This window comes from Panicum hallii, chromosome 9, assembly GCF_002211085.1.
Source record: "Panicum hallii strain FIL2 chromosome 9, PHallii_v3.1, whole genome shotgun sequence".
NCBI lineage: Eukaryota > Viridiplantae > Streptophyta > Magnoliopsida > Poales > Poaceae > Panicum > Panicum hallii.
In genome coordinates this window covers 60,335,039-60,356,880 of record NC_038050.1, presented here as the reverse complement: position 1 = coordinate 60,356,880, position 21,842 = coordinate 60,335,039, and the positions used below count along the sequence as shown (strand labels likewise).

Here is a 21,842-nt window from a genome sequence, read left to right as displayed (position 1 = left end):
TTGGCCCGGTTTATTTGGTAAAAATAAAAAAAAAATTACGGTGGACTATCTACCTTGGCAAACTACCATTGGGATCGTAATTCATATTATTCCTTAATGTACACACGCATTATTAATGACAGGGAAAGTTTGAGGATGGGCAAAAAGTAGCAGTGAAGACTGAAGAGGATGTCCCAGAGATCAGTCATCATTCTGCTCGTGGGATCTAAATTTGATTTCTGTTTTTGGTGGAATTTGACGACGAACTAGATCTGTAGGGTGGAATTAACATGGGAGATGATGAGGTATTGACTGTTCGATTTCATTTCAATGGGGATTTTGTTCTTGACGGGTCACAGATGCAATATTGCAATGGGGATTTGGGAGTATCACACATAGATAAGGACAAATTATCAATCCCAGAGCTGAATGGTCATTTGTTAGATCACACCACCTTTCATAGATCTGTTAGGATGTACTGGTTACCAGTTGGTGCAAAGCTAAATAGTGGAATGAGGCTGCTTGTAGATGATAAGTCCTGCATGGATTTGCTTGATGAGATAGGATCTGCAGGTGTTGTGGACATATACGCTGAACGAAATGAGTTGGACATGAGTGCCAATGAAGGCACAGAGACACAATATGGAGATGAGGACGTCTTTGCCTTATTCAGAGATGAGAACATTATGGATTTGAATGAACAAGAAGGTAACCAAAGCCGAAAACGAAATGATGGAAAGGGTGACCAACATGCCGAAAATGAGAAAGAAGAATTAGGAAGCGAGTTTGATGCCACAGGATTTACAACTGATGAAGATGATGAAGTAAGGGAGATAAGAAATAAATACAAAGAGTTTATGTCGGCTGCGAGGAAGGGAGGAGACATTGGATTGGATGCTCCAATTTATTTGGATGTCCCTGGTGGTAGTGATGTAAACAATATTGGTGAAGCCAGTGAAGGTGGTGATGGCATTGCATACTTTGATTCAGATCATGATGCATCATATGATGAGGATAGTGATGGTGTTTCTCTCTTGAGGCATACAAGAGGACATATCAGCATGTCCTGCCTGTAGAGCATGAGTCGGCATGGCCTGTGTCCCCAAATCCTAAACCATTGCCTCCTAGAGTCAAAAAGATGCCAGGCCGGCCAAAGAAAAATAGAAGAAAAGATCCTTCAGAGCCAAAGAAATCAAGCACTAAATCATCAAGAGTTGGTACTAAAATCAGATGTGGCCGATGCAAAAGGGATGGCCACAACTCCAGGACATGCCCTAGGATGATGGTGTTTATCCTTTCGAGTTATTATCATGTCATTTATTTGCTGCTTCCAGATGCACTAACTTTTGGTGCTTAACTGCAGGGAAGGTCAGTGCCACAACCAAATCCTTCACAACAGCATACTACCAATGCAACGAGTCAAGCAATGGTACCTGCATCAGACGAGCAGCGTAAAGGAAAGCGTCCAGTACCACCTTCAATCCACACAAATTCATCTGCCAATTCATCATATATTCAGGTTAGCAAATTTCAAAGCAGTGATTATGGAAGACAAAATTTTAGTAAACTAATTCCTTTCCATATCTTCTTTTCTCAGTCTAGCAATAAGAAACAAAAGGTGTCTAAGTCAAACTCTACAGCCATTGCTGAAGCATCTGCAAAGGCAGCTGCTGGTGGGACTGCATCTATTACAATCGAGACAAGTGCTGGCATGGTTGCTGGGACATATGCAAAGGCAACCATCAATGTTTCAGGAGCAACCGGCACAGCCAAAATTCGATCCACTTCAACTGGTCATGGAAATAGCTTAGGAAAACGCAATGTCATCAGGGAAGAGCATCATGTAGTTTGAGTGCCAGTGCATGTAGTTTGAGTGACAGTGCATGGCACATGTATCATTTGGCATGTTCTGTCACTTTTAAACTGGCATGTTCTGTCACTTTCGATGAACAAGTACTTTATTTATTTCAACAAGACATGGTTACAATTGTTGCAACATTATTTCATACTTGCATTTTACATTACAAAATGAGCCATAGGCCTCCAGCGATTACAATACAACGGCGGCCAGACTGCGAGGGAACGAGAGGGCTGCCTGGGAGAGGGAGGGCTGATGTATTGAGAAAAAAACAGGGGTAAATTGGACATTTCAGCGTTTGCTGTAACGGAAAGTTAAGGAGGCAGTAGACGGTGTCAACGCCAGCTCGGCACAGGACAAAACCGGACCAATGGAGATAGTTCAGGGACTAAATTGGACCTTTTGAAAGTTCAAGGACGAATTTGAGCCGGACACGATAGTTCAGGGATGAATTTGGCTATTTTGCCAAAAGTAAAGTACGATTAGCACTCTAGCAGGTGCAGTCTTTAGAGAGAGAAAACCGTCTTTCAATAAATTAACTTGTTTAGATTAAATTCTAGTTGCACCATTGTATTAATTATAATAAGATCTTCAAAACTAAATCACACTAGAATATATTGGATAATCTTCTAACTAAAACAATTTAATGGCGAAGCTAGAACAATTTGTTATGAAGGTCGTCACACTCTTAGAAATATAAATTGTTATTGAACAAAATAAAATATTCCATAGAAAAATTGTTGCAAATAAAAAAATAAAAGTATTTGTTAGGCCAAAATAAAAAGTAGAACTTATCCCTAAGAAAACAAAATGTCCAAGGAAAAGACAAGATGTTCCGGAATATATGTTCTAAGACAAATAAAATATTCAAAAAATATAATTTAATTAGAACTAAGTGCAGTTTAGTTTTGAAGATCGAAATTTGATTCGGATAAGCATTTTTGTAACTACTTTGTTTTTTTAGTGCTATTTACAGCGGATCTATAAACGTCAGCGCTTTCTCTCGGATGGACATCGCTGGCTGCGAGGGAATGAAAAAAAAATGAAAGAAAAGAACTGGCCAATCAATGAAAGTAGGTGAAGCTACGTCATCATGGGCCGTGTTCCGCGACAGCTAGCGCGCGCTATAGAACCAGCCCACTTCGGAGCGGCCCAACTCCCTCTCCTCTCGTCTTCGCGAGGAGTCACGGCGGGTCGGCGGCCGCGCCGTCAGGCGTCAACCATCCAAATACAAAATCTCCCAGCTGGCGCAGAAACCCTAACCCTAGATCGCCCACCATGGACCTCCTCCAGTCCTCGTACGCGCCGGACGACGCCTCCTCGCCGGAGGAGTCGGCGGCTGCTTCCTCGCCGGACTCCTCCCCGCTCCGCCTCCCCTCCAAGTCCGCCGCCCCCGCCGTCGACGACACCGCGCTCGCGCTCTCCGCCGCCGCCTCGGCCTCCCGCCCGCTCGACCCCTCGCTCCACCTCGTCGCCTTCAACCCCACCGCCGACCAGCTCTGGGCGCCCATCGTCGGCCCCCAGCACCCCCACGCCCCAATCTCCTCCGCCTCCGGCAACCGCAACCACAAGCTCGGCCACGTTGAGGACGCCGCGGTGCTGCCCTTCCTCTTCGACGAGCAGTACAACACCTTCCACAGGTTCGGCTACGCCTCCGATCCCTCCGGTCTCCACATCGTCGGCGACGCGCAGCCACAGGCGCCCGAGCCCGACACCGTCTACAACCTCGCCCCCTCCGAGCACAAGCGCCGCCGCCTCCTGGCCAAGGCGGACAACCAGGAGGAGCCCCTGCCCCCGGAGGCCAAAAACCCCGCATCCGAGGAGTGGATCCTCCACAACAAGCAGAGCCCCTGGGCGGGTAAGAAGGAAGCGCCGCCCGCTGAGCTCACCGAGGAGCAGAAGCAGTATGCCGAGGCTCATGCAGCCAAGAAGGCCGAGAAGGAGGCTCGCGGCGAAGGGAAGGGCGAGAGGGCAGAGGTGGTGGTCAAGAGCACCTTCCACGGCAAGGAGGAGAGAGACTACCAGGGACGGTCCTGGATCACGCCGCCCAAGGATGCCAAGGCCACCAACGACCACTGCTACATTCCCAAGAGGTGTGTGCATGAGTGGGTCGGGCACACCAAGGGGGTTTCAGCCATCAGATTTTTCCCCAAGTATGGGCATCTGTTACTGTCTGCGAGTATGGATTGTAAGATTAAGATCTGGGATGTGCTCGAGTCGCGGACATGTATGCGCACATACATGGGTCACTCAAAGGCGGTAAGGGATATATCCTTCTCCAATGATGGGACCAAATTCTTGAGTGCTGGGTATGACAGGAATATACAGTACTGGGATACTGAGACAGGGCAGGTGATCTCGACCTTCTCAACTGGGAAGGTCCCATATGTTGTGAAGCTGAATCCTGATGAGGATAAACAGCATATTCTCCTTGCTGGAATGAGCGACAAGAAGATTGTGCAATGGGATATGAAATCAGGGCAGATCACACAAGAATATGATCAGCATTTAGGGGCTGTGAACACCATAACTTTTGTCGATAACAACAGGAGGTTTGTGACGTCGAGTGATGACAAATCTCTTCGTGTCTGGGAGTTTGGCATCCCTGTGGTGATCAAGTATATAAGTGAGGCGCACATGCACTCAATGCCGTCAATTGCACTGCACCCAAACTCCAACTGGCTGGCAGCACAGAGCTTGGACAATCAAATACTGATATACAGCACCAAGGAGAGGTTCCAGCTCAATAAGAAGAAGCGATTTGCTGGCCACATTGTAGCAGGTTATGCTTGTCAGGTGAACTTCTCACCTGATGGGAGATTTGTGATGTCAGGTGACGGTGAAGGTAGTTGCTGGTTCTGGGATTGGAAAAGCTGCAGGAGGTTTAAGACATTGAAGTGCCACAACGGGGTTTGCATTGGATGCGAGTGGCATCCATTGGAAACTAGCAAGGTTGCGACATGCGGATGGGATGGTGTAATTAAATACTGGTAAGTTGACAACACAGACATGCATCCACTTTTATTTGTGATCACAGCTTTAATTGCTTTGCATTTTGTCAGTTGTCAGCTAGGATTGTTCTAATTAGTACTTATTGAAAGCCAACACACTTAGAGAAAGATTACTAATCTAAACACCATAGGCTTGCAAATGTCTTCCTTGGATTGTTTTTTATGTTTTAATAACTAGAGTGTATCCATATTTTGTTATGGATTACAGCTTAGGTAACTTATTTTTAGCACCTAGCAGTATGGTTTCAGCTTCTGTTGCATTGGATTTTCACTAATTTAATTCTTTTAGTATTATAGTGGTTGTATAGTTAGTAAATATAGACACAGGCACTACATATAGAGAAGTAAGATACAGACTCTTGCAAATATTGCACCGAGTCCTGTGGTGCTTTTCTGTATGCCATTGTCATTCCATTAGCTGTAGAAGTTTCTTGTCTCCCTTCTTGCCGCTAGTTGTGTTGGATGTCCACCCGTTTGCTAATTAAGTGGTATAAGACACGAGGCTATCTGCAATTTCATGTTGTTGATGGTGCGTGGTGATGATGGTTAACCATTGCATAAAGTCACATGCCGTGCCCAATGATCAATGATGGGATAAATGAAAGTGAGCTAATGCTGTTCAGTTGCTTGCTCCAAGATTTACTTTGTTTTGTCATAGCTATTGTATTCTAGAAACTTCCATCAGCCTGCTCTATACCAAACAATCCTCGCAGCAACATTTATGTCATAGGGTGTTTTTTTCATGTAAATCAGTTCATCTTTAGAATTCGGCATTAACAATTTAATATCTGAATTTATCATATGCGTGACAAGAGGGTGCTAAAATGACTTGTGCTCACGCATGAGAGTGTGGAGATCAGTAGGCTCATGAAAAGCTTTCCAACAGAAATTGCTGTTGTCTAGAAACATGCCTTTTGTTCCTGTCAGCATGGATTTTGTATTTGGTGTTGTCTTCTATTTATACACTTCAGGTACTGACATTCTTTTTTTACTTGTTGAAGGGATTGAGCCTGGACAGAGACTGCTTGAGATGCTGGGAAGGAGTTCACAACAGTGCAATCCTCATTGGCTGAACTTCATGAGATACTGTAAGTTGACATGTGGGAGGGGGAAAAAAGAAATGCCATATTTTTCAGCCGCTGTCTAGTTCTTTTTGCCCTTGCAAGGATGTGATGTACCATACATGTGGCAGCAACTCAATTTTTGAACTGTACCTTGGCCTCCAGTAACTTGTTGTTTTCAGTTTCCGTTCATCCTGTTGAATCCTACTTTTTTGTAGTAACCTGAGAAGCAGGCTTGTACACTAAGGAGTATTAATACACTTGGGGTGGTGTTCCCCTCTTGCTTGCGCAGTTTCATGTGCTGTGTTCATAAAAGGTTTTGGACTGAATAGACATGGTAGATTTGGAATCTAGTGTTCTATTGCTTAGTTTGAATTTTGAAGTGAAGTCATCAGACTTAATTTGCAACATGGCGGTTATACTGTAGCTGGGAATTAAGCGGGCTGGGCTGGTTAGCCTTCTCTTTCGATTTACCGGCGATGCGTGCAAAATGGGCTGGTTTTAATCTGGTGAGGAATCCAGTAGACCAGTAGTGTGGGTCTAAGATCGATTCTACAACACTAAACCTTGGCTGTTTACTGGCATCAGAAAACGGTGCGCCTTAGCTTAGGGAGGGAGGAAGAAAAAAAAAGTGCACTACTACTGATTGACTCTGATAGCTAGCCCCTTGGTGTCCAGAAACACAACTCTGAGATGGGCCGTGCTCCACATAACACATGGGCCAGAAACAAGACAAAACAGAAGCTGCTCCTGCACCGTCGTCGTCGTATTGTACGGCGCATTCGTGTCCAAGCGCAATGGCACCACGCGATCCCACCGGCCCGGGATCCTATCCGGAGCCAAGCAAAAAGGGATTCCCTCGCTTTCCTAGCTTCCAAGGTCAAAAACCACACGGGCGGAACCGATGACTCGCGCACACGTATCTTGTTGCCACACACCGCTACCGACCCCTTGTTACACTTGTCATCTGGGTATCCGATCCCTTCTTTTCCTTGTCCATCAATTTCAGTCCTCCAACACACCACCATTTGTATATGCTTTCCCTTCTCCATGCAAACACCACATCTTGCTTCCTCCCAACCTTTTCCCACTCTCCCATCTCATCTCACCTCTGACCCGACTCCTGCTCTGAACGACCACCCTATATCTTCACGGCCATCATCCGTTCACACCCGCATCAACACACACAAGCACATCACCGGTGCAACACCCCCAGCAGCAAAATAAAGGCACTCGCCGGCGACGACATGGCCTCGTGCGCGGCGCTGCGGGCGCTGGCGGTGCTGCTGTGGGTGGCGGCGGCGTACCCGGTGGTGTTCCGGGCGCGCCCCGTGCAGGCGCTGGCGGCCAACTGGGGCACCCGCGCGCTGCACCCGCTGCCGGGGGACATCACCGTGCGCCTCCTCCGGGACAACGGCTTCGACAAGGTCAAGCTCTTCGAGGCCGACCCGCCCGCGCTCCGGGCGCTGGGCCACTCGGGCATCCAGGTCATGCTCGGCCTCCCCAACGAGCTGCTCGGCCCCGTCGCCGCCAGCGTCAACGCTGCCGAGCAGTGGGTGCTGCAGAACGTCTCCACCTACGTCTCCAAGTACGGCGTCGACATCCGCTACGTCGCCGTCGGCAACGAGCCCTTCCTCAAGTCCTACAAGGGCAAGTTCGAGGCCGCCACGCTGCCCGCCGTCCAGAACGTGCAGGCCGCGCTCGTCAAGGCCGGCCTCGCCCGCCAGGTGCACATCACCGTTCCGCTCAACGCCGACGTCTACGAGTCCCTCGACGGCAAGCCCTCGTCGGGCGACTTCCGCCCGGACATCGCAGGCCTCATGGTCAGCCTCGTCCGCTTCCTCCTCGACAACGGCGGCGTCCTCACCATCAACATCTACCCGTTCCTCTCCCTCTACGCCGACGCCAACTTCCCCATGGACTACGCCTTCTTCCCCTCCCCCGGCGCGCCGCCGTCCCAGGCGTCCGTGCAGGACGGCAACGTGCTCTACACCAACGTCTTCGACGCCAACTACGACACCCTCATCGCCGCGCTCGAGAAGCACGGCCTGGGGGCCATCCCCGTCGTCGTCGGCGAGATCGGCTGGCCCACCGACGGCGACAAGAACGCCAATGCCGTCAACGCGCAGCGATTCAACCAGGGCCTCTTCGACCGCATCATCGCCGGCAAGGGCACCCCGCGCCGCCCGCAGATGCCCGACGTCTACGTCTTCGCGCTGCTCGACGAGGACAACAAGAGCGTCGACCCCGGCAACTTCGAGCGCCACTGGGGCGTCTTCAACTACGACGGCTCCCCCAAGTACCGCCTCAACCTCGCCAGCGGCCGCCCCATCGTGCCGGCCAGGGGCGTCCGCTACCTCTCCAAGCAGTGGTGCGTGCTCCGCCCGGACGCCAGCCCCTCCGACCCGGCCATCGCCGGCGCCGTCGGGTACGCCTGCGAGTACTCCGACTGCACCAGCCTCGGCACCGGATCCTCCTGCGGCAACCTCGACGCGCGCGCCAACGTCTCCTACGCCTTCAACCAGTTCTTCCAGGCGGCCAACCAGCAGAAGGGCGCGTGCAACTTCAACAACCTCTCCACCATCGTCACCACCGACCCGTCCCAGGGGACCTGCCGCTTCGAGATCATGATCGACACCGGCCGGCACGAGCTCACCGGAAAGTCGGCCGCCGGCAGGGTGGCTGCTTCCTCCTCGTGGAGCGCCGTGCTAGCGCTCGGCTTGGCCGGCCTTGTTGCGACCGCGTGGTGAGGCTGCGACGCAACGGCTAGAAACTAGAGAGCGCCAACAATTCTTTGATTTTTCTTATACTAAGGGCGAATTAATATTAAGGATATTCTTGGTGGTAAATACTTATTTATTTACCATTGGAGGATTATTGGCCAAGGGTAGCTTCTGTTACTGGCAAAGGGATTATTTATTTACTGTATCAGACTCAACTGGAGGAATTGTTGAAGCTGGATTCTTTCTGATGTACATATATCTGCATACACGACAGAGATGTTTATATGCAAAATTTGGTTGGAATATGTGGATGTGTTGTGTCCTCTGTTGATGCTTCTTGGATATGGAATTACATTACTGATTCTGTGCCTGTGGTGCTACTTTTTTTTCCTATTCAGTTTAGAAAACGAACTAGAGCCAAAAACGAACTTTCTTTTCACCCCTGATTCAGATACAGCAGCACTGCAGAAAGGTCTGCCATCGCTTTCATACACAGAACACGTAACGACTCGTAGTAAAATGACAGAGGTACAAGTCATATTTACAGGTCACAACAATGCCAAGCTGCAATATCTGTGACGTTTGAGTCTTCTATGGTTCTTCTTCAGAATCTGTAGTAAATATACATCATTTCCCCCTAGAACGTGTGGTCACCAGATTCATCGAACCGGCAAGAATTCCTCTCGCTGCTAAGCCCCGCCCCCATGCTTGATCGCTGCACAAGACGGACCAGTGACTGGACGACCTCCGACATCGGTGGCCTGAATTCTGGCTCAGGCTGTTGCAGTTGGCAATGGATCAATCAGCAACACTTTACAGAAGTTTGGAGAGGGAAATAGCAACTGAGCTGAGACAATTTACCTGGACACAGAGAGCGATTGCGTCAGCAAACCGGGAGAGCGATTTCGCAGGGTACAGCCCCTCCAGCGCTGGATCAACCATCTGATCTAGCAATTCGATGTCGTGCAGCTGTGGAGTGGCCCACCGGACTAATGATTGCTGGGACCTTGGTTGAGAGCTGAAATAGATTCAGGCAACAGTTATCATTCAGTTCAAACTCACGGCCTCAACTTTCATCAGGGTAAATCGCAGCGCAATAGTTTCCTTGCTCACCTGTCAAATGCTTTCCGTCCAGTCAGGAGCTCAAGCATGACGACTCCAAAGCTGTAAACATCGCTCTTTTGAGAGTACTGACCAGACATGGTCGCCTCAGGAGCTCTGTATCCTGAGTTGTCATCTGATTCCTGGATTTGTCAATTTGTAAGGGAATCTTTAGATAAGGTTTGCATTAGAGTGGTAAAAGAAAACTTCACAAACGGAACCTAAAATCGTCTTTTTTTTGTAACAGAGAGTAGCAGAGATACCTGGAGTTCCTGGTTGGGAATTAGTTCTGCAAACCCACAATCTGAAATATGGGGGTTAAGCTCATCGTCCAACAGTATGTTAGATGATTTGAAATTCTTGTGGATGATAGATGGAGAACAAGTCTCATGTAGATACCTGAAAAGCAGCACATGTTAGTTCAAAAAAATTATAAAATCATTTGGCAAGTCTGCCTTACTTACTCTAATGCCCTCGCTGATCCTAGCGCAATCTTGACACGGTTATTCCACGACAACGATCTGCTGTTTCCATCTGACAGGTGGAGGAGGTCATGAAGACATCCATTCTTGTAAAATTCATATGCCAGCAAGCACTGTCCATGCTCTGAGCAGTAGCCATCTAGCTCTGAGAGGTTTGGATGATTTAGCTTTGCAACGTTTGCAACCAGCTTGATGAAGAAATCAGATGGGTGGTCTGGGATGGCAGAGAAATTGATTTTCTTCACAGCCAGAACCTGGAATAAGTAGAAACCAGAAACTGAGGCTACAATGGTTTAACAAAATTGTGAGGCAAACTTAACTACACCATGATATAATATGAAACAAAAATAAAGGAAAAATATCAACGATCGACTAACTCTATCATGAGATATGCAATTGAAAACCCTAGATCATACTCCCTCCATTCTAAATTATTGGTCACTTTAGCTTTATCCTAAATTAACCTTGTCTGATTTTGACAAGGTTTGTAGGAAAAATGTATCAACATCCACAACATCAATATAGTTTCATTACATCCACCATGAAATATGTATTGATAGTGTATCTATTTGGTATGGTCAAAGTTAGAGAGATTTGACTTAAGACAAAGCAAAAGTGACGAATAATTTGGAACGGAGGGAGTATTATAATAATCAATTATGTGAAGTTTTTGTACTACATTAGGTCTTGCTTACAGAATTGCATAGTGTACAGAGAGCGAACTTCCAGTTTGAATATGGATATGCTACATACATGAACTTAAGATAATCGGTTTGCTTAAGAGCATAATATAGTAATTGATACTATAAAATTATGAAGTAGTAAGCATTAAGAATCAATGCTGTTGGGTTCGATAGAATGCACAGAGTACAGATTCTGTGATAATGATGGTCGAAAATGTGTTCTTTCACCTCTGGAAAGAGAACTGTCATACAAAGGTACTGAACATACCTTCTGATCAGACAACTGTGCTCTGTAAACACGGCCAAAAGAGCCTTCACCGACCAGATTGTCAGCACTGAAGCTCTCCGTTGCTACCTGCAGGTCTGCCACTGTGTATGCAGTTGCCCTTATGGAAGAGAGGTTTACTTTCTTCGTGGCAGGCTTGTTGGTTGGATCATTTTCGTCAGAGAACTTGTGCAGCTCGATTCTTGATGGCGGTTTCAAGTTCATCGAGACATTATTCTTCAGTTCTTTTCCAGTCCGTGAGAGTGAGATAGAGCGGATGGGCCTAAGCTCTAAACAGCAACCATTGTTAAGAGATGACAAACAATACCTGGATGACGTATTGAATAAACTTTCGTACTAGAAGATCTCACAATACACTTACGATTAATTTTCCCAGAAGCAAGAGGGCTGAGGCGCTTGTTCTTTTCAAGATCACCTCCTTGTTGACGCCTCATAGCTTTCCTCTTGATCAGAAAGAAGGCAACCAATGCACCTACAACCACAAGTGATATCACAATTCCCGCAACCGCAGCACCGCCTACTTTGGAGCTTTTGCCATCACTGCCACCATTATCGGTATCGCTTCCTTGTGATGGACTACTGTTATTTTTACTACTACTTGGAGTTCTAGAAGGCGATGGTCGCCGCGAAGGTGGAGTGTCTGATGGAGGTTCCATTGCAGCTGGTGCAGGACTGTTGCTAAAGGAGTTGCCATGTGTCCTACAACAACCATTCTGAATTACGATATCCATCCTGTAATTTGGAACTGTGATAGACTGATAGGGGTAGTGAAAATACTTACTGGAGATTGTTTATGCTCTTCAGTTTATCAGGGATCGACCCACTGAATTGGTTATTTGCAACGTTTCTGCAAGTCAAATTGGTAACTGGATCACTAGTAAAAAGACAGGTGCAATATACAGCGTGTTGCAAGTGTGGCAACTTACAGTTCAGTCAAAGGGAGATCGGTGAGGACGTCTATTGTGCCGGTAAATTGGTTGTTCTGCAAATAACTGAGGACACGGCATGTCGTCATTGCAATTCTGGAATTTCAGTACTTATTTGGATTTGTTACCAGTATATTTTATAAAGTGCATTTGTGTTCTTGCCCCTACTTTACAGTGCAATTGTGATTTTTACCCTCATTTTTGTTAACTTTGTAATTTTGCCCTTCCTATTCACAAGTCAACGTGATTTTACCTCTAGTCAACTAGTCAATGCGATTTTGCCCCTAGTCCACGGTCAAAATAGGGGCAAAATTGCATTGAATTGGGGCAAAATCATGTTGACTTGTGAATGGCAAGGGCAAAATCACAAAGTTAAGAAAAACGAGGGTATAATCACAATTGCACTGCGAAGTAGAGGCAAGAACACCAATTTCTCATTTTATAATGAAGGAAAGGAGAATGTCCTTACAGTGTGCTTAAACTTGTCATGTTGCTGAAGCTTTCAGGAAGAGTACCAGAAAACGAGTTATATGAGAGGTCCCTACAATAATTTTACCTATTATCTGTCAAAATCTCCACATGCTAGCTCACCAGTCAAACTTCTGTATAGATATAAATTAAAAGGCACTCACAATGTTGTTAAGTTGGTGAGCTGGTCGAACACAACATTGATGTCTGACAGCTGATTATGACCAAGATTTCTGAACCAAATAGTGACATAACATTTTGAGATCTAATCATTGTCATATAAAGGTAGACTCACTATGAAAATGACATAAATATAACCTACTTACAAATACTGAAGTGTAGACATTTGGGAAATGGAGTAAGGTAAGGTCCCAATGAAGTTGTTTTTATTAAGATTTCTGTACGTCAGGTGTTTTTGTCAGACTAACAGATAAATCAACAAAGACAAGAGCCAGTCCTTGAGCTGTGAAAGTCAAATCACAACTTACAGCCTCTCAAGATTTGGTGGGAGATTATAAGGGATATCGCTTCCTCCGAGATTATTGTTGCTCACGTCACTGCAACAACATAACAGATCAAAAACGACAGTGCTAAAAGGCCTACACTTAGCATCGAAGCACTGAAAGTATGTGGGAGATGATTCCACTAACAGCTCAGATAGTTCAGTGAGGAGATTCATGTTGTATCCCAGGGTCCCATTTAGCCCCATGCCAGGTACTTTTCTGAAGAAAATGAGCATGTCAGAAGAACAGAAAGTTTATGTCAGAATCATGTCCACTTCCCAGTGTCGCCTCACATTGTTATCACTCTTGAACCAGAACAAGTAACCCCAAGCCAGGACTGGCCACAAGGGTCGCCGTTCTGGGGCACCCAGTTTGTCAGCTGCGAGGGCGAGTTCAAGGTTGTGTAGAACGTGTTGAGGGCAGTCACTGAGTAGGCAAAAACATCAACTCAGATTGCGTGATAACAATGATTGAGTGAAACTATCATGATGACTGTGTATTCATCAACAAGTTGTCAGCTATCAACAGTGCTAACAGTACTAGTGTTTTTCTTCTTAAAAGAAAAGAAAAAAAAGGGAATTATTACTAGTTTTATATTTTCCATCATCTCAGACTCTGAAGTCAAAAGTAGCAGTCCTACTTGCAGTACCAAGGACCTAACTTTTCAGCAATCCAATACAAAAAAAGGTTGATTAAAATAACCAGAACGACCGCATCCCAGTGTAATTTATATAAAATATAGGCATAAAAGGAAGAAGAGCAAACCTAAAAGAAGGACCATTTGCACTTCTTTTTCGTCCCGGTTATCCGGATAGTACAAACAACACTACCAGAACGGTGATGACTCATCGAGAAATGCTCTGCCAAACCTATGGCATTCTATCAGTCCAAGGACAAATTCCCCATCATTCACGGCATAATTAAACTTAAACATTTGGAAATTTGGCTTTCTGAAGGGGACAAGTCAAAGGAAAGGAATGGCCAAGAACATCAAGAACTGAACAGTCAGCAATTTGGCACCTCCATGGGCCCCTGGAAGAAAATGATTGGCTAAAGAGCACACCATGATTTCAGATACTGTGATAACTAAATTACGGCGGTTTCCCCAGTCCATAAAAAAGGGGGAAGAGAACAAATAGTAGCAGAATGAAATAGAACAAGCAATGTTTGCATAATTCCTATGCGCAACACTGCTAGCTACTCCCTTGAAACGAAGAAACCACTTGTAATCAAGCGAAATGGTAGGATGCAGACTTTTGCATTGGTATTCTAGCAATCTGACGGCACACTGAAGAGGAAGAAGCATCACGAACAGTGCTTCTCCCCCATCCATTGATGGCCCAAGAACCATAGAGAGAAGTCAGGACAAAACCGAAGGGGTCAAAAGCGGTGTTCTTTGTACGCTAAACCAAACATATGCTTCAGTTGAAGGAAGATGAGAGCATAAAGGGAGCAAGAATCGCTAACCATCATCGGAGTTGGTGTCGCCGGTGACGCCCGTGAAGACGGTGGCCAAGAGCAGCGCCGCCACTCCAGCAGCGCCCAAAGCCATGCCCGAGGCTGTTCTGCAGTCACACGTTCTTGGCTCCTTGCCTTCACCATGGAGACATCACACATTCTTCTCAGAGTATCCAAGAAAGCAGGTGAAGGAAAAAAAATAAAGATATCAACCTTTTGTTCACTTCTACTCGCTCGCTCGCTCTCTCTCTCTCTCTCTCTCTCTGCCTGCTGGCTGCGTGTCCCCTCCTCCCCGTGTTTTCCTCGCTCTCTCTGGGCATTTATATACGTCTTGTCAACGAGGCAACGAGCCACAAACAGTAAGGCAGAAGAGGGGGAAAACAGTTATTCACGAAGTTACCAATAAGTACGTTTTACCTTTTCATTTAGTACTTCTCCTTTAAAAATATCAGCATCACTTCCTCTCGCACTTGAATTTTCTGGAGGAGAAAAACTACAGTCCTTCAACTCTTGCTCTTATTAAAAAAAGGTACATCCACACTCTTAGGACCGTTAGAACCGGTACGAGCATATGCTGCCGTTGTACCCATGTGAGATGCATAAAAAAAAACTTAGAACAGGATAAAACTCCCTCCTTGAACGATTGAACCACAATGTGGTTTTGACCTATAGGCCACCTGACCCAGGCATCATAATAGGAGGGAGAGAATACGGTCTCTTTGGAACGTAGAATTTGCATTTGCAGTAATTAATAAGAACTAGCTTAGTCCCCATATGAATGATTTCAGACAAATAAATCCAAAGGAGAATAAAGTGGGAATGTTGTGAAATAGATGGGGAACGTTTTACCTTTTCATTTAGTACTTCTTAGTTCATTGAGTATGGATGTTCGCAAGGCCATCTAAGTTTGAATTCTCATCAAAATAATTTCTATGCCTACTTTCTTAATAAAAAACCCACTTAATTCATTCTCTCTAGGTTGGTACTTGTGAAATGGCCTTCGTACGGGTTCTCCGATGCTACACCAAGACATGGTTCTTCCTCATAGTATATCATCCTATATGTTATATTGTTATGGTACAATGCACTATAGAATTTCTCTTGCGTCCCTCCAATCATAGCAGTTCTATTTGCGCGATCCTACCTGATAAGATATGGTTCTTCATCTAGCTAGCGACATAGTTTGGTGCCACCTCAACTTAATTTACTGGTTAATCGCCATAAACCCCATAACATTTTATTGTAGGTAAAATTAGAACACATCCGCCTGCCTCTACAACGAAGAGGCTCTACGAGTAGAGGCCGGGGTGCTAGCTGCTCGAGACCTCGAGACCTATTGCCACTGTCACCCACATGGATGCTGTTGGAAATGGTGACGACAATTCTAGCCGTTTTGGCTGGATCATGTCATTCAGTGACGTGCCACGCCGGCCTGACGCCCCTTGGGGCCAGCAAAATGACCGACGCTGAAGGCAATACGCGCCTAGGCGCCCTTTGCGGTGTGTGGCGTTGTCTTAGCTTGAGTTGCGCGTGACTGTTACACCACTACCACCAGCAGGATCCGGGCAGTACGGGCCAGCAGCATGGCATGGCATGGCATGGGCGTAAGGGCACACTACACAACAACGCAGTGGTGGAAGGGCGTCCTCTCTGTTGCCTTGGTGAACGTTGGTTGATAGCTAGCCTACCCGCCATGGTACGGCAACCGGGGCCCGCCTCTGGCTGATACTGTCTTGGTCCAAGCAAAAGCACCTCACATCATCATGCACCAAAAAATAATTGTTCAGCTCCAGTTCAGTTCGGACTTCGGACAATCCAATATATATTTACTGCAACGCATCTGCTAATAAGTTCCATCATATTATTTGGCATGCCATGGTCATAGCATTAGACCTTACAAAAAGTTAGAATAGCCAGTGACAACTAGAGCCAAATGGTGCGACAGCAGCATATAGCACACTGTGCGTCCTCCTTGAGTCCTTTCCTTTCCTGCTGACCTTTTTGCCACTTCCGTGAACCACGCCGACAGCGTTATGAGCAACTCTTTTCTCACAAAGGTTAAAGAAGTGAGTGATTTTGAAAAAGCCACCGCAACGTCTAAGCTTCCGTAGGTTATTGGTTTATTGCCAGCAGTTATATCTTTTTTAACCTTTGTAATATTTTTCTCAAGTAAACATTAATTACCTTTCCAATAAAGATATAAAAGATTATACTATAGATGAGTGTATCCGGCTATATTGGGAAATAACAACAAATTCTAATATCAGTCGTGAATTCACAAGTGACGGCATCGGTTCTTTTTTGCTATGTTGGAATTTTTTTAAACGAACGGCACACGACGTGTACGTTTCTATTGATATAGCAGAAAAATACAAAACTATATCCCTGGAAGGCCATAATCAGGCAAAACAAAAGAGAAACTAAAGAAAAATAACTAACAACCGGCGGGTCGGATTAGTACATCGACACCGCACCACACAGACAACCCTAGAAAGTTGGATTGGGGCAGCGCACCACCGAAACCACTTCACGCCGCCATCACTTGAGTACAAGAAACGCACCACCATCACCAGGGCGAAGGGCCTCAAAGGATAAACCACTATCACCGCCAGCGCCGTCGTTATCGACGATGTCCCACACCGGACTAGTCACTGCCATACAGGGTTAGCTACCGTGATTCGCTGCAAGCTGTGTAGCTACCAGGCCATCGAGTTCGTTTGCGCCTCCTCACAAAGTTGCCCTACACCGGACCAACATCCGCCAAGCAGGGCTGACTGCTATAGGTCACTGCAAGCTGTCAAATTGATACCTGAATAGCTGCCTCTGACCATCCATCATCAGCTGCACAACGTCCACCAAGAACTGATAGAACATTTTTGGAGTCCAAGCCACCCAGTCGCCACGTCGAAGAAGCAAAAATATCGCACGGGGCCTCCGACAACCAAGAAAAAGACCATCACCGCATAGACACTTCGGCAAGGCACCTCAGCCGGCCTCCTCCTACCACGCCGGCCTCTGCCAACTTCATGGTCACCTCTGGCGCACGGTCCGGCCAAATCGTCGCCCTCAAGCACCAAGCAGAGATCCTAGAGATCCTGCCCTCCCAACACTGCGGCAACGTGCACTGGTTGGCCACCATCTGCCACCGCGTACACCCGCCCCTCAAGTCCATGACTTGGTGTCCGCTCACCGTACCACCTAGCCCCATACACCAAGGTTGGGGTCTAGCATCGACACGGCTGACGCTATGCATGGCCGCTTGCCGTCAAACCAACCAGTGAAGGCTCCAGCACACTGCAAAGAAAGGGAACTTGCTGCTTTTCTTTCAAAGGAAGAATATGATGCTAAGCCACGCCAACGCCGCCCGTCCGAGATGGGCAAGATTTTCACCCGGAGAATCCACCATCGAAGCGAGGAGGGTGCCTTGACAACGTTCTCAGCAGGAATACGGCGCCCAAGGCATCGCCGTTGTCGGCTCAACGTACCGTCGAGCAGGATTTCTCCTGGCACCCACATGCCCGCAGCCGCCACAAGCCCATCTCACTGCCAACCATGGCTGCCACCACCACCAACCTCGCCTGCCAGACCGCCGTCGCCGCTGCCACGCGGGCATCGCCGAGCGACCCGCACACTACTGCCACATGACCACCTCCACGCCCTGCACGCAGCCTCCGCTCCTTGCAAGCTCCATACCTGCCTTACCACGGCCGCCGCCGGAGTGCATGGCCAGCCCAGTTGCGCTGCCGCGAGGCCGGCAGGCCGACAGGCCGCCTCCCGGTCAGCCCTGCCGCCCGCAGACACCGTGCAGCCTCTCGCGTTGCTAAGCCGCCTCCACTCTCTACGCCGTCACACCGCCTCCACGCGCAGCCACCACTTGCTGCGCGGTTACGCTGGAGCCGCCGCCACTGCGCCGTTGCGTAGGAGCCGCCGCCACTCACCCATCGCCGGGCGTCGATCCCGCGCCGTGCCGTCGCCCCCGCACCTGGGAGCAGCCACCGCCGGCGGATCCGGCCGCGGGAACATCGGATCCACACTAGCTGGTGCTGGATCCAGCCTTCCTCGCCGGCGCCACCACGAGCCGTGCCTCTCCGGTGACCGAAACGCCCGCGCCCGCCTGAACGCGAAGGGAACAGGGTTGCCCCCGCCGCTGCCCTCCTTGCAGGCTGCACGGACTTCCGGCGACCGACTCGGACGAAGGGAAGGGAGGAGGGAGGGGGTGGCGGCGGCGGCGAGACTCCCGCCCGTGTCACTCACGCGGGAGCAACGCGGGGGGGGGGGGTGAGGGGGGGTCTATGAGTTTCTATGTTGGAAAATAACATCAGTCTGATATCAGTCGTGAATTCACAAATAACGGTATCATTTTTTTCACATACGAGTTCATTCTTTTATCATTCTCCATACATAAAGGCGACAAATTGGAAACCAAGTGGGTTATCATCATCTCATCTACCACTCTTACTTCTTTGGTTAACCCAAATAATCTAGCGGCTAGGCATTAGTGGCCTTTCTCACTCCTCCCATTCATGCTAGCTCGAATCAAACGTGTACCTGCTTCCAATAATGCACCCGTCGCTGAACCTCCTTTTTCCTTTCCATTTGACATTGTGATTTGGAGCGGTCCTAACTAAATTATGTGACAATCATTCTAAAGGTTCTTGAACTTGAACCTCGATCGTCCCATGGACATGTTACCCTTTGATCTCTGTATGTTTGTCGTTATTTGCGCTATTGCTAGCCATTTTGTTTTCATTCAGCTTTTATTAATCAAGGTTGAAAAAAGGAACATCGGTTATAGACGTTAAACTATTTAACCTTGGTCTTATCTTCAGTTTATGATAATTTCCTTTCGTTTCTGTGATCGATCTTTCCCTTTTAATTGGTAATAATGGTTGGTGCTGAGAATATGCTAAGACCTGTTGGCTGGCTATGTGTGCAATCACAAAGGCTGGAAACTGTTCCTTTTTAAAAAAAATCTTAAGTTTATCTAAGTATGTCCTCGTTGTTTAATAATATAATGGTTCAGGCTGACTATCAGCTAAGAATTTTTTTCACATGGTTTCTAAATGCCGACAAAGTTCAGAAACGTGACGGAACAAATTATTGAGGGGATAATAAATTCTAACCCCTGCACTTAGTTCGGTCATTTGGTGTGGTATCTTAATCTATACATATTATTGTACCCTCTGACAAAGGGGGTGCATGCTATAGTTACGTTCCAACAAACTGCCATTGAACCATTAGGATCCGGGTACTGCTGCCGGTGGTTGTGAGATTTTCAGGTTTGTTGGGGATTTGAATTTATGTGCATGGCTTGCTCATTACACTCGATCTGAATATCCTTGATTAATTGCTTCCACGAGGTATCCTTATTAGCTTCTCTTTCTGTATGCCCTTGTCTTTTTACTGATGTAGCAAATGCTGTATTTATTTGTACGTTGCCCTGATCAAGGTCAATACAGTTGTAATGAGAAATCAGCATCATGCAGTGTGACAGTGCTTGAACGAAATAGCCTGACATGTCTCCGATCCCTTTTACCGTGATAAGCATGGCACATCATCCATATGTTTGGTGTTTAGGTGACGTGAAGTGGTACTGTTCATAGCCGCTCTAGCTCCGAAGAAAAGAGGGGGGCACATGGGTTTTGGAGTACCATGCAAGCTTTGATGCTATCTGCTAGGGTTGTTCTAAGCTAGCATGTGTCTCCGATCCGACTTTGGTATCCACAGGACGGATGGCATGCATGGCACCAACTGAAGCCGACCTTTGTCAAATCGATCGCGCGCGTAAGGATGGCCTGTGTTGACGACTAACAAAAGTTTGTTGCAGAGATCAGTCCACGAGTTTTACTTGGAGAAGTTCCTGCATGCTACTGAAAGAATGGTTTTCCACTCGTGACCAATCGAAGAGACAAACAGTAGATATTTAATCAGTTCTGTTTTGGTCTCGCACTGCTACTTTCAGAGAACAAATTAAAACCCCGGCTTTTAGCGATTCTTCCTTTCCATTATAACACCCCTATCTAACCATATCATTGTATCAGACTTTTCCGTTGTAAACGTATGTGGTTTTGCCAACGGAACGCGCCAGTCGTAGTCGCCGATCGGGCGGGCGGCTTGCTCCTAGCTGGCCTCGATCTCAAGGCAATGCAGAGAACGAAGGACCCGGCCGATCGCGTGAGCAACGAGTAGGATTAGCTATGCCACCAACTGACACCGACACACACTCGACCTGTTTGGTGGCGCCGCTGTGACCTAGGACACGCAGCTGAGGTTCGGTTGGTCAGCCACCAAAGCCTCACGGCGCCATGCCGACCCATCAAAGTGGCTTGAGCGACAGCAGACAAACACGTTACGGGTGCTTTTGGTTGGGCCGTGGCTTTTGAAAAAGCTGCTGTGAGCTGTAGGCCGTGGAAAATCTGCTGTGAAAAAGCTGCTGTGGGAAAAGTAGAAGACCGTTTGGTTAGAGCAGCTGTGGGCTGTGGGAAACTGTGTGCTATGGGTGAAATACCTGTAATACCCCTGAAGGTTTGTGGGACCGTATATAAACCGTTCACTATTTCGCATGTAAATATATAATTTGGAAAGAAAAATATTAAATTTTCTAAGTTTTTCATCCATATGGTCCGCATAAATAGAACTGTAGCAATTACACAAGGTAAATAGCTCATAAAATTATGATATATATCAACGTAACTATTCTCCTCTCGCACTAACCAAATCATCAGCGATCTTGTCACGAATGGTATTCACGGTATCTTCATTCTCTACCTCTTCACTCCCATCCTCTTGTATTTGTGCCGTGCCACTTATAGATGGTACCAAGTACTGCTCATCAGCATCACATCTCTCAAACTCCTTATCAGGCAAATTGCTATCACGGATAAAATTATGCAAAGCAAAATAAGCCATGATTATATGTTTTTGAGTACGAGGTGAGAAACTTGGCATACTCTTCAAAATACGCCACTTCTGCTTCAAGACTCCAAAAGACCTTTCAATCACATTTCGAAGGGATGAAAGCAAAAAATTGAATATCTCGTACTTTCCTTGAGGAGGGCCTGTACGATGTCGAAATTCGGGTATGTGATATGTGCTTCCTTTGTAAGGTGCAAGATACCCTATTCGGTTTGGATAACCCGAATCCACAAGATAATATTTTCCTATTAAAGTAAGCAAGTGAGGCAAAATAAGTAATACAAGTACAACTAACTAAAATGAAGAAAATGATGTACCATGCATACCTTTAGGAGGCGCTCCTGCGACTGGTGCTGGGCCGCCGCCGGGCGGGAGGGGGGTGTGGGCG

General features: G+C 47.0%; 3 protein-coding genes across 4 annotated transcripts; 2 read left to right on the top strand and 1 right to left on the bottom strand.

The window, feature by feature from the left end:
• The first annotated feature begins 3,030 nt into the window (after nucleotides 1-3,030).
• Nucleotides 3,031-6,224, top strand: LOC112874376 (pre-mRNA-processing factor 17). Its single transcript, XM_025937663.1, has 2 exons — nucleotides 3,031-4,827; nucleotides 5,850-6,224. The coding sequence occupies exons 1-2, from the start codon at nucleotides 3,116-3,118 to the stop codon at nucleotides 5,854-5,856; spliced, it is 1,719 nt and encodes a 572-aa protein (XP_025793448.1). The 5' UTR covers nucleotides 3,031-3,115; the 3' UTR covers nucleotides 5,857-6,224.
• Nucleotides 6,225-6,971: 747 nt separating this feature from the next.
• On the top strand, nucleotides 6,972-8,910 carry LOC112874377 (glucan endo-1,3-beta-glucosidase 5-like). The gene has a single exon (XM_025937664.1). The coding sequence runs from the start codon at nucleotides 7,157-7,159 to the stop codon at nucleotides 8,657-8,659; it is 1,503 nt and encodes a 500-aa protein (XP_025793449.1). The 5' UTR covers nucleotides 6,972-7,156; the 3' UTR covers nucleotides 8,660-8,910.
• A 134-nt stretch (nucleotides 8,911-9,044) lies between these two features.
• Nucleotides 9,045-14,828, bottom strand: LOC112874375 (protein STRUBBELIG-RECEPTOR FAMILY 7-like). 2 transcript variants are annotated; one of them, XM_025937661.1, is made up of 17 exons: nucleotides 14,753-14,828; nucleotides 14,549-14,674; nucleotides 13,375-13,507; nucleotides 13,229-13,300; nucleotides 13,067-13,135; nucleotides 12,905-12,976; nucleotides 12,743-12,811; nucleotides 12,580-12,651; nucleotides 12,111-12,176; nucleotides 11,966-12,031; nucleotides 11,546-11,883; nucleotides 11,167-11,453; nucleotides 10,198-10,469; nucleotides 9,997-10,132; nucleotides 9,746-9,876; nucleotides 9,494-9,650; nucleotides 9,045-9,410 (listed from the first exon to the last, which is right to left on the bottom strand). In XM_025937661.1, the coding sequence occupies exons 2-17, from the start codon at nucleotides 14,631-14,633 to the stop codon at nucleotides 9,270-9,272; spliced, it is 2,166 nt and encodes a 721-aa protein (XP_025793446.1). In that variant the 5' UTR covers nucleotides 14,634-14,674; nucleotides 14,753-14,828; the 3' UTR covers nucleotides 9,045-9,269. The 2 variants fall into 2 exon arrangements, with proteins under 2 accessions (XP_025793446.1, XP_025793447.1); XM_025937662.1 differs by having other exon boundaries at nucleotides 14,549-14,815.
• Nucleotides 14,829-21,842: the final 7,014 nt, after the last annotated feature.

Bases quoted from the DNA above. Each gene is read 5' to 3' on its own strand.
- LOC112874376 (XM_025937663.1), top strand. From the start codon at position 3,116: ATGGACCTCCTCCAGTCCTCGTACGCGCCGGACGACGCCTCCTCGCCG.
- LOC112874377 (XM_025937664.1), top strand. From the start codon at position 7,157: ATGGCCTCGTGCGCGGCGCTGCGGGCGCTGGCGGTGCTGCTGTGGGTG.
- LOC112874375 (XM_025937661.1), bottom strand. From the start codon at position 14,633: ATGGCTTTGGGCGCTGCTGGAGTGGCGGCGCTGCTCTTGGCCACCGTC. The intron at 10,133-10,197 runs GTAAGTAAGGCA...GCTGCTTTTCAG, and splicing joins GGATCAGCGAGGGCATTAGA to GTATCTACATGAGACTTGTT. The intron at 9,411-9,493 runs GTAAATTGTCTC...CAACTGCAACAG, and splicing joins CAATCGCTCTCTGTGTCCAG to CCTGAGCCAGAATTCAGGCC.